At 36.9% G+C, this 12,879-nt stretch overlaps 1 protein-coding gene across 1 annotated transcript in view; it reads right to left on the reverse strand.

Moving 5' to 3' along the window:
- Window positions 1-1,595: 1,595 nt before the first annotated feature.
- GCH1 (GTP cyclohydrolase 1) overlaps window positions 1,596-12,879 on the reverse strand; it is a 38,514-nt gene continuing 27,230 nt past the window's right edge. Inside the window, exons 4-6 of the mRNA XM_081048333.1 lie at window positions 5,740-5,771; window positions 4,700-4,784; window positions 1,596-3,761 (exon numbers count right to left, since the gene is read on the reverse strand). Of these exons, the coding sequence (XP_080904459.1) occupies window positions 3,635-3,761; window positions 4,700-4,784; window positions 5,740-5,771 (244 nt within the window). The 3' untranslated portion in view covers window positions 1,596-3,634. The remainder of the gene's footprint in view (window positions 3,762-4,699; window positions 4,785-5,739; window positions 5,772-12,879) is intronic.

The following is a 12,879-nucleotide window of genomic DNA, read 5'->3' on the forward strand; positions in this document are numbered from 1 at the left end:
GGTACCTGAAGTAGTAAACTCTTAGAAACAGAAAGTAGAATGGTTCTTACCAGGGGCTGGGAGGAGAGGACAAAGGAGAGTTGTTCAATGGTATAGGGTTTCAGTTTTTCAAGTTCTAGAGATCTGTTATCCAACAATGTGCATACAGTTACTACTGTACTGTACCCTTCAAAATGATTAAGACGGTAAACTTTTTGTAATGTGTTTTTTTACCACAATTAAAAGAACAAAACCCAGATCAATTAATTGCAATGTATGGACCTCATTTGTACCTTGATTCAAATAAACTATATAAAAAAAGCATGAGACAATAGGGAAAAATTGAATGCTGACTGGACGTTTGAGATAAAAGCATTGATATTTTATGTGATAATGGATGGTATTTTTTTAAATGATTCTTCTTCTTTGGATAATTGAAATGTTTATGGATGAAACATTTGCTTTGAAATAATCCAGTGGGGATATGCGGTATGGCGGAATGAAGATGGCCATGAGTAGAGACTCATTGAAGCTGGGTGATAGGTACATGCAGGGTCATGTACTCATGTACTGTCCACTGTTGTACGTGTTTATTTTTCCATAATGAAGATTAAAATCAACATAGAGCAAGTGCCTCTGGGAGGGTTGGGGCTGTCGGGTATTGACACTTGCCTTGAATTCATCTATTGAAACCCTCTCCTCACCTTCAGCAGAAGGACCCAGGCCCATCATGGTGAATCCAGCTGTTCTGTGTTGACAGCCTTCTCTAAAACCTTTGCTGTGTGACACTGCTCCTCCTCCCCTAAGTGACAAAACAGGAAACTCAGCCTATCAATCTTTAGTGAATAAACTCAGGGGCAGCAACTTGGGCTTAGATGAGCAGCTCATTGTTTTATTGACATCTGAGAGTTGAGGTTTTAGGAATGTTTTATTTCAGTAACCATTCCTACTTTGGGTGATGAGACTTGCTACCCCACAGTTTACAGGGTCCTTCCAGGAGCAGCAGGCATTCCAGTGTCCCAGCCCTGGACATGCTACGCCCAACAGCCAGTGAGGGCAGGGGCCTGTCCCTTCCTGGGTGGATCAGGGACCTGAGTGAAGGCCACCCAGAAAGAGGGTATGATGAGATCGCCAGGCACTGACAGGAAAGAGGCAGCAAAACCTTTGCACCTACTTGGAAGTTTTGCCCAAAATGGGCTCTTCCCTAGAAGAGGGAGGGAAACTTTCTTCCATTCCCTGCCTAGCTCCCGGCCACAGACAATCCGTCCCCAGCTGCTCCCATACAGAAAGCAGGGCCAGTTCTCAGGAGGCTGCAGTTACCCTAAATTAGGCTTACAAAAACAGGGAAATGGGGGCCACTCTGACTCCTCCCTCTTATCCCAGATCTCCCCTTCCCATTACTGCAGGGCGATGAGGACTGTAATTCCCAAACCAAACACCAAAGGGAAACGAAGAGCCTGCGGTAATTTGTACTGCCAGTGGGATTTATATTCTAATAGCTTGACGGTTGAAAGAAGCCCTTATGAAGGGTATTTTGCTACAACAGAATACCATGAAAATAATCAAATTAATTGCTCTCTATATACTAGTGGTTAAAAAAACTACTTTCACAAGAACAAAGTTATAACACTTTAATAATTTAAATAGAATCAACTTCAGGAACATATACACACACATACATAAAATTCAAACAAATTAATTGAACAGTGTATTTAAATGCATCAAATTCTTAAAAATCCCCAAAATGTACTCCAGGTTATGAATATGAAAAAGTAACTTTGAAGTACTACCGACCAAAGAAAAACAGACAAGGTAATTACTTCGTATTTACCAGTAAGACGGCAGTCTGTGGGTACATTAGAACTCTATGAGAACACTTCTAGGAAATGTTAGAGCAAAGAGTCATTAAAAAAGGAATACAATTGATCTCAGAAAAATAAATGTATAGCTAATAGTTTCTTTGGTCCTTCAAATCACATGTTTTTACTTTAAAATACCAAACATCAGTTGAATGCTTAATTCTACCTCTACATCCATGTCTGAATATTAAGCAGGATAATGTTTCTATTAGCTTCAATTTTCAAAGGAACTCAAAATCATCCACCACCATACTTTAGAAACTCTAAATATAGAAAAATATAGGAAACAGAAGTAGGGAAGAATTTTTAAAAAGAAATAGTGCCCCATCCTAAGCCAAACAGCATCAAAGTGGCAGAGACAGGACGATCAAAGCTAAAGCAAGCACTGTAGTTAATTCTTCTTAAGGTAATGGGATAAATTGGAAGAGCACTGTCAGCCAAATAAGAAACTTCTCCATGGAATAATTAATTGTGTTTGTGGTTTTGCAGGGGAGTTGAGGTGCTTGTTTGTTTGTTTGTTTGAATTTGGCCCACACTGCCCTGGTAGAGAACATTTTAATATAATCATTAATAAGGCGACAGCTTCCTGGACTAACAGACCTAGACCACTGAACACTAAAGACAAGACCCACGTGGGCCACAAGGGAAACCAGTATGGGAGCTTCCGGTATTTTCCAGTCATTCCAGGAAATGACGTACATCTTCACAGACACCAACAAGACAATGTCGTTAGACATTGGACGTAGTTTATCACGCAGTCCACAGTGAGTTCATTCTGCATTCTTTCATGTTCATGGAAGCTATGATTCTGTGGACCTGAAAGGGGTGGACACGCTCAAAAGTTTCTGGAATACTTAGAAAAAACATTTGATAAGATTAATAATAATAAAAAGTTTTGAGGCATCGGCAAGGAACACACAAATTAAGCTCCCAGGAAGCTTCCAAAGGTAGAACTTTGAGGACAAGTGAGTGATGTGCAATGTCAGTACTGAGTCTTACAAAATACTGGCATTTAAATAAAGGCAAAGGTATCTACACACTAAATGGTGTGCTATTCTCATCAAGGCACAGAGAGTTAAATGTCTAAATCCCTGTATGTTGACATGAGAATACACCGTAAACAACTCCAGGAACTAATTCCCTATACAGGAATTTTAAAAAGAAGAGAAGGTAGACATGTGCCTTTTTAACTCAGAGTAAAATAAAAAATATAGATAGTTCACCACCTCCCCTTCGTGACTAACGTTACAACTGGACAGTTAAAAAATAAATATATAAAAAATAAAGTGTCACTGGCAGTGTAACAAACATGATTAAAGGGAAGCCTGTTGGACTTTGAATTTGCAGAGCAGTGCCGCATACTGGACAATAAATTATTTGACGCACTACACCATTTTTGTTTAGGGAGTGGAAAACGCAGCACATAGGTCACAGTTTTCTCTCATTCCCAACTCCTGTGCTTATGAACCAATTTAACATATTTAACAAAATAAAGGCATTCTTCTCCCTTCCCAGCACGCTCAGGGTATCTATGAATGGCAGTGATGTTGTGTGTAGAACTTCACACTATTGGCAGTTTGCTTGAATGTTGCCACTAAACGATGGCAAGAAGAAAGTAGAGGGCCCACCCCTTTATTAATTATTTTTATTTGACTTGCAATAAATAATTATTAAACACAGTGACGAGGCATGTTTCACGTCTGTTACAACTGAGAATGGAATGTACAAACGACTAAGGCCAGACAAACAAGGCTACGAGAAGCGTGATCTGCACAGCACATGGCACACGCTGACATTCAGCTCCTAATGAGAGTGAGAAACTCCTCCCGAGTCTTTGGATCTTCCCGGAACACACCCAACATCGTGCTGGTCACAGTTTTGCTGTTCATTTTCTGTACCCCTCGCATCACCATACACATGTGTCTACAAAACAAGCCAACAAAGGGGGTTGAGAGGCACAGACAGTTTCTGATTTGGTTTTTACAATACAAAGCAGGCTGAAAAATTAAATCTGATTAAACTGAGTTCAGAATGACCAAGTTTGTCACTTCTTAGACAAATTTTATTTAGAAGGGTTTCTTAAGTTTCTCAGTCGTATAGCTTTTATTCTTATCAGTGCTCAAGTGCTTAATGCATCCAACAGGAGGGGGGCAAAATGGAATATTCTTCCTGGGTGAAAATGACACAAGGAGTCTACAGAGATAACAACTTCTAGATCAAAAGAAATCCAGAATTCTTCCTTGATCCATCTTTAGGACCAAGAGAGTACAACGCTAGCTGAGGTGTTCAGAGACGTATGGAAATGTGCTGGTCTCACCAGGCAGAACCCAGAGGGTAGTGACCACAGCGAGTTTAACAACTGGGTGAAGCTGGGCAGCATACACATAGGGAGCCCATGCCACGCCAGGATGCATGAGAACTTGGCCCACAAGATGTATGCAATTCTCATAATGCATCCTCGTAACTTAAAGAAGTGTCTTCAGTTGCCCTTCATACCCATTCTTAGCTCCCTCCATTTTTTAAACGTGTGACAAAATATTATAAAAACTCTGCTTGGAGCAACACAAAGCTAAAGAAGAAATCAAGAGAAGACATAAAACGCTGCTGGTTGTGCAAATCACCACACCTAAGCTAATGACTCCCTACTCTTCTACAGCCCCCACCAAACAAACTAAAATAGAAACAGTCTCCCAGGTCCTGGCTCCCATATTGGCAACACTAAACGAAAGAGGTAAAAGGGCTCCGGGCTCAGAGTAATGTGTGGCATCACTTCTTACTAGAAAAACCAAGCAGCTCTGCATGTCATTTTCATGCACCGTTATGCCATGATTAAGGCAAACAATAGACTCGTATGGACTTACGTTGCTTCAACCACTACTCCAACTCCGGCAGGTCGTAAGGCTTCTGTGATTGCTACAGCAATTTGTTTCGTAAGGCGCTCTTGAACTGTGGATGGAACAAGGAGCTCAGTTGAAGAGTGTGACACAAACAACTGAAAGCTTTTGCTGCCTCTAGAATATATGAAATCTTAGAAAGCAGACTTCTGTGAGATTTAAAAGCCAAAACACACCAGGTTCTACCAGTTTGCTTTGTGTGATGCCTGGGCCACGTGAGACCCCTGTTCAATTCCCTCCCCAGCAGTACAGGAGAAGAATGCTCAGGAAGCCCTGGCGCCCTCCAGCACCACTGCAGGGAATGGATTAGAATGGCGACCGTCTCTCAGCTGTGCAGTAAGACCAACGGAATACTGATAACAAGCACCTCCACAGAGGTAGAGCAGAGCACATGAATAAACAACTCGCAGCAGGATTAAAAAGGAGCCTACAGTATGGTTATTGAATTGTACTTAGAGCAATGCTGAAAAACAACGATTTAACCTGAATAATGTAGTTCCAGTGCTGAATACACAACTAATCTTTGAAACCATACATTCATTGCAGCATTACATCTATTTGAAAGCTTACAAAATTCCCAAATGTCTAGCAGAGCAGGAATTGATTAAATCAAGCCACAGCCCAGCCATGCAATGGAATGCTAAACAGCCAGCAAAACGAATGAGATAATTACATGTATGTGGGGAAAAGGGTTTAAGACTTTTTAAGTAAAAAAAAATAGTGGGCGAAAAGTGAAGCCCATTACATATAATATGGGCCTGTTTTTAAATGCAATAAAAATAAACTGATTTTAAAATGTCGGTACATGCATAAAAATGTGAAGGAATGTACAAATACAACAATGATTTCTGGAGGCTTGAAATGCAGCAGACTTTTTGTTTTAGATTCCTATGAGGTTTTAATTTTTATAACTCATATGTATTTCACTTACAATAACAACAACAAAAAGTATTTTTCCCTTAAGAAAAAAAATGCTTTTCTATAAAAAAAAAAGCTTTAAAATTTACCTTGTAATCTTCTACTATAGATTTCTACAATCCTAAAAAAGAAAGAATTGTTTAGTTAATCATAAATTATTTGAAATGAAATTGGTAAGGCTTCCTCCTAACACTAAAAGGATTTTATGGAAGCAATTGTAAGGTAGGGCAGAGGATTCATGCCTAGAGGATAGAAAGATACAAAAACTACAGGAAAATAAGAAGAGGGAAGGTCTAAAGGAGACCACAATTATGACACAGAGTGGTACTCCCCTATGTCCCCAAAGACAGAGAGAATTAAGAGTATAGTTTGCTTAGGGAAAACATAGAGATAAGCAATTTTAAAGCTCCCAAGTCATCAATTTTGGGCCAAGTCTCAAGTGTTCTAATCAATCATATTGTTTAATCAGAGCTTAAAGTTCAAGTTAAAAATAAAAAGACTATTTGTTAATTAATAGGCAGACCACTGTACCTACTAAACCTATTAGGATAATCAGGTTAGAACTGAACAGACTTCTTCAGACAGCTCTTTATAAGATAGGTCTATATAATAAGCACTCAATATGTTTAACCCCCCTAAAACAAAAGCCTCCTGATCTTAGCTTATAACACAATCTATCAAGTGACAATTTTCTCCTTTCACCATCTTTCACTGTAGCTGTGAAATGTAAAGCTGGCCACGTGAATCACCCATTTTAGAATAACAAATCACGTTCAAGACCTCTTCTTTAAAATCTGTCTGTTAGTCGTGAATTTGGACTCAATTTTAAAAAATGCCTTCCCTGTGAGGCATTTTAAGGCTCTTCCCCCCAACATAACCCTCAAAGAGAACTGACAACTTGCTCCTTAGACCTTGGTTACAGCCAATAAAGTCAATAAACAGGACGCCACTCTCTTCACCACTCAGCCAAAAGGCAGGAGCCACTCTGATTCTTCTCTGTGTTCCCAGCAGGTAAACAACATTGAAGGAACACAATTACACCTGGTTTTTTTATTTTGAACAAAAACCTGAGAAAGGATGGTTCAAGCTCCTAGATAGAAGATATGTCTTATTCTTACTGGGTCAAATTTCTGTATATATGACTTGTGATCGTTTCCCAGGTGATTAATTTCTTACATAAGTAGGAGATGCCATCGCATTAAAAATTAGTAACATCTTTCTTCTCATAGTTATCATATTTTTCTAGAGTAGAATTTTAGGTACACATTAGACAATAGTGGTTAATATTGGGCATCCATATTTTGCTCCACATTTTAATAGGAATGCCTCTAACATTTTACTATCACCCACAGTGTCTGTTTCTGGTAGATAGCCACTGTCATGCCAAAGGAAGGTCATTCATGCATATATGTTGAGTGCCTACTAGGTATATGATTATGAACAGGGTCCCTATACAGAGAGTTTATTTCTTATTCCTCGTTTATTCTTCATTGTTTTCAGTTAAGAAGTAAATGTTGAATTTCTGTCTTCTCAGCATTGAAAAAATTCATATGGCTTCCCTGAATTAAATATATATATATATATGTGTATATATATATATATATATGTAAATATATATATATATTAAAATATATATATATATATATGCATGTATGCATGTATGTATTGCTCTCATTCTTGAAGATAATTTGTTGAGAGGTATTTGTTGGAAAAAAATTTTATAAATATCAGTTAGACACTGATTTTTATCTGCCTTTCAATATTGCCACTTGTCAGTCTAATTGCTGTTACCTTGTAGGTAATATTGTTCTCTGTGGCTGTTTTGATGATTTTTTAGTATGTGTACTCTACAGTTTTCCATATTACTTCTAGGTGGGAATTTAATTTCATTATTCCTTTTTGGGATTTATTAGACTTCCTGAATCTGAAGACTGATATTTTGCATATGCTCTCAAAACATTTTCAGCAATTATCTTCTCTAATATTGCACCTACTCCATTGCCTCTGTCACCTCCCAGAATTTTAATTAAGGGCATATTGGACGTTTTCAGTCTTCCAGGTCTCTTATATTCTCATTCATATTTTCCACATGTCTCTCTGTGCTGCTTTCTGTGCAATTTCTTCAGATCTTTCTTCCAGTTCACTGATTACTTTCAGCTGTGCCTAAACGGCTATTTAATATGAGGGTATTTGGGCTTTGGATTCAATTATCACTCTTTTTTAAGAAGTTATATTGGTACTTTTTTCCAATCTGCCTGGCTAATTACTCCTTTGTCAAGCTTTCAGTACTCTTATTTTCTAACATGCTTGCTGTATATTCTGTATCTGTTAACTCCAGAAACTGTCCTCATTAACCATGTTTCAGCTGACTCTGACCCATAGTGGCTGTTTTCTTTTACTTTTGGTGAACTCATGCTCCTTGGAACATCATTTGTGGGAATTCTTTGAAGCCTGCATAAAAGTGCATCAGAGAATGTGTGCTTGTTTCTGCTAGGTATTAGAAGGTTACCTCGTTGGTGACATTTTAAATCAAATTGTTTGCTGGAGTTTTTTTGAGGACCACACAGGTCATGTGAATTCTGACCCCAAACCCCTGTAAACACATGTCTATTGACTCTTTTTCCTGCCCTCCCCAGAATAAGACTAATAGGTTAAGTATCTCCCTGAATTTGGAGTAGATTAGGAAGAACAGAACCCTGACTTCGACTCCAATGCTGGCTAATTCCTGTGGATTCTCACCGGAATTGCCTCATATTTCACCCAGTGTGTGACATGTTTATATACATTATATCTTAGTATGTTATACCAAGAGGGATATCATTAGTCTTGTTTACCATACTCCCAGAGTCAGTAGTTCTCAATTTCAATCTAAACCATTTTGCATTTTTTGAATAGACCTCCCTGGGTCATGATGAAAACAGTACTTATAGCCTGCTAAAGTATATATACCAGGGGTGCCAAAAAAAGTATACATATGACTTGTATTCATCTTTTGTTATTGGTGTATATTGAGTATTACAATTTTAATAGTTTTTCCTCTCTTAAAATGTGTATACATTTTTTGGCACTGTGTTGGTGTGTGTGATATTTACAACTACATTCATAAGTGAGATTAGTATATAATTTTTTAAATGCTAATTTTATCAGGCTTTGTTATCAGGGATGGGCAGCTTCATCAAATTGATTACAGAGCTTTTCAAGTTTTCCTATGCTCTTGAATTATTTATACCACATGGGAATTAGTGGTTATTTGGATGTTTGAAAGAATGCCTATTAAATTGACTGGGTCCAGCCCCTTCCACTCCCACCCCACCCCCAACATTAATTTGACTTTTTCTAAAGGTTACTAGTTTATCAAGATTTTCTAACTCTTGATTTATTCCCTTCTCTCTCCATCTTTGTTTTTTTAAAAAACTTATTCTTAAATGTTCAAAGTTTTTGAAGCATATTTTAGTTACATAACTTCTCATTCCAAGATACAAGTATTTATTCTCTCAATCTGACTTCCAAGCAATCTATGATACAAGATTTTCAACATTTGGATTTATGCTTTCTATTCTTTTTGAGTTCTCTAAATTAATTTTTTTTATTTTGTCTTCTTTCTTTCCTGTTTGTTCCATTAAGTTTGCTTTATAATTCTTTTTTTTAAACAAATATTAAATTCTTAGTTTATTTGTTGTCAGTATTTCTTATGTAATAATTAAAGCATTTGTGGCTATAAATTTAACTCCAAAGTGCTTTTTAAAAATGTCAGCTTTGAGGTATAATTGACATAAAAATTGTAAGATACTTAAAGTGTACATCATGGTGATTTGATGTACATATACATTGTGAAAGGATTCCCCCATCTAGTTAATTAACACAGCCATCACCTCATATATTGTGTGTGTGTATATGCGTGTGTGTGTGTGAGAGAGAGAGAGAGAGAGAGAGAGAGAGAGAGAGAGAGAGAGAGAGAGAGAGAGAGAGAAATTGAGAACAATGAACTTGGGAGTACAGATATCTCTTCAATATCCGGTCTTCATTTCCTTTGTATATACACCCAGAAGTGGGATTGCGGAATCATATGGAAGTTCTATTTTAATTTTTTGAGGAATCTCCATCCTGTTTTCTATAGTGGCTGCACCAATTAACATTTCATTTCATTTACATTACATTTATAAACAGTGCACAAGGGTTCCCTTCTCTCCACAGCCTTACCCAACACTTAATCATCTCTTGTCTCTTTTAGCCATTCTAACAGGTGTGAGGTGATATTTCATTATGGTTTTCATTTGCATTTCTCTGATGATTAGTAATGCTGAGCACCTTTTCATGTACGTATTGGCCATTTGTATATTTTCTTTCGAGAAATGTCTATTCAGTTTCTCTCCCCATTTTTTAGTTGGATTGTTTGCTTCTTTGCTATTGAGTTGTATGAGTTCTTTATATATTCTAGACATTAACCCTTGTCAGATATATGATTTGAGAATATTTTCTGCAATTCTGTAGGTTGTGTTTTCATTTTGCTGATGGTATCCCTTGCTGTGCACAAGTTTTTAGTTTGATGTAATCCTCCATGTTTATTTTTGCTTCTGTTGCCTTTGCTTTTGGTGTCAAATCCAAAAAAATCTCCAAAAGACCATGTCAAGGAGCTTACCTCTAAGCTTTCTTCTAGGAGTTTTATGGTATCGGGTCTTAATGTTCAAGTCTTCAATCCGTTTTGAGCGAGTTTTTTTTATCATGAATGATGTTGCATTTTTCAAATGCTTGTCTACATCTATTGCAATGATCATATGAATTTTATTCATTTTGTTAATGTGGTGTATCACACTGACTGACTTGCCAATGTTGAACCATCTTTGCATCCCTGAAATAAATCCCAATTGATTGTGGCATATAATCTTTCTAATGTATTGTTGAATTTGGCTTAATATTTTGTTGAGAATTTTTGCATGTATATTCATCAGGGATATTGGATTATAATTTTCTTTTCTTGTAGGATCCTTGTCTGATTTGATATCAGAGTAATGCTGGTCTTGAAAAATGAGTTTGTAAGTGTTCCCTCCTCTTCTACTTTTTGGAAGAGTTTGAGGAGGATTGGTATTAATTCCAAAATATAGTTTGTACTTCGGATTTTATACATTGGTATACAATGTTTACATCATTATGGCTTTCTATCATGTCAAAGGAATTTAAAAGAACTTCAGCCTCTAAATAACTGGTTTTAAAACTAACTTTGTATTAATTTCTAATTTTCTTGTTACACAATCACATGTTCAAATTTTTTAAAAGTTTATGCTTGCCTTCTGGCCAAAATTCTACTACTCTGCTTTGTATATGTTTTTTATCCGTCTCAATCAAAGATTGAGAGGTAGTGTTCCCACCCACTTCTTTCAGGTTTGTCAGCTTCTTTATGCATTTCAGCTAGTTCCTGTTTTCTATTTTGAACCCATTTGACACAAAAGGATTCATGACCACTTTTATCATGAAATTTCGTGAAAATAAGAAGACCCTCTTTGTCCCCTTTGATAAATTTTGTCTTGATTTTATTTTGAACTTTTATGATTTTTTAAAAATAAATGGGACATAGTTGGGTACTGGATGTAACCCAATGGACATCTTACTTAAATAGCTCACTTACTGGTCATACAACCTCTGTGCTAGGTCCTCTCTTTTCTCTCTTGCATTATTCTTTGTTTCCTCTTCTTCCTCCACTGGCAACTAGGAAAGTAATCTGGTGACACCTTTGCAGGAAGAACGAATGGACCGTATAATTTAACCCTTGCAAATCTTAAGAGTATTTCTGATACCCTCACATGACTTGACTTGACAAGCTTGACTTGACACCCGGCTACAAATACGCAGGTGTGGCTAAAGCAAGGAGAAAACGTGCAGCAGGAGATGGAGCTGGATCACTGTGGGACTTGTCAGCTAGAGTGAGGGGTCTGACTTTACCTTAAAAGCTATAGGGAGCTATGAAGGAGCAGCAGCATCAAATCCACACTTTAGAAAGAACATCCTAGCACACATGAGAGCAGATTTAAGGACTCTAAGAGATTAGAGGCAAAGAGGAGTTAGGAATGTAACCTATAATCCAGGAGGAACATAAGAAACACCCAACAGAGTAGTAGCAAGGATAGCGAGAAGGCAGCATGGGAACAGGAGGGAAGAAGGGGTACGGCAGGAGGTCAGTGAGCATGTAACAGCAATGGATGGATTCCCGCTCACTCCTTGCCCCAAAATACATTCCAAATGGAACAAAGATTTAAATATAAAAATAACCCAGAAAACATGAGTTTATGACTACATAAACATTTTTAACTTCTTTAAAAAAATAATACTATAAAACAAAATCAAAAGACAAATGACAAGCCTGGAACACTTATTTGGAGCACCTGACCTAACTGCTTTAACATTCACAGAGCTCATACAAATCAGTAATAAAAAAGCACGCAACCCAATGGAAAAATTAGCAAAGGCTAAGTGAGGAAGTTTCTGAAAAGATTCGATCTCACTCTATTAAAGAAATGCAAATTAAAACAATAGGTACCATGTTTCACTTACCAGTTTCGCAAAGATTGAAAAGGGTGATGAAACCCAGTGTTGGCAAAAGCGTGGAGGAACACACACCCTTTATCTATAATTAGAGTATAAATTGGTATAATCTTTTTTGGAGAGCAATTTGGTAATATCAAAAATTCAGCTACCCTTAACCCAGCAATTTTACTCTAGTAATTTATCTTACAGGTAGACTCAAAGTAGGCAAATACATAAAAATATGTTCACCAAAGCATTATTTTCCTTTCTTGACAACAGCATCAAACTGTAGACTATATTTATTTATATCAAAGACTGGTTAAATAAATTATATTAATCAATCAAAGAAATACTATGTGGCTATTAAAAGGAACTAGGACTTTCTGGACGAAAACATGTCCAAGGGATTTCAATGTATTTTAAATTGAAAAAAAAAAAAAGTTGTACAGAATGTAGGGTATGATTTTTTGTTTTGTTTTATTTTGTTTTGTTTTGCTAGTTTTTAAGAGCTGTATGTTTGTGTTTGCACAGAAATTTTCCAGAAGGATAGTGAAAGAAATATCGAGTTTTAACTCTGGGGAATGGAAATAGGAGAGAAAAGCTTTCCCTTTTCTCACTTATTTGTATTTAAATGTAACTGGTAAGTGTGTTACTTTCATAATTGAGAAAGAGAAAAAAAGAATGTTCACTTTGTAATCTGATGCCCACCC

Source organism: Rhinolophus hipposideros (genome assembly GCF_964194185.1).
Source record: "Rhinolophus hipposideros genome assembly, chromosome: 5".
NCBI lineage: Eukaryota > Metazoa > Chordata > Mammalia > Chiroptera > Rhinolophidae > Rhinolophus > Rhinolophus hipposideros.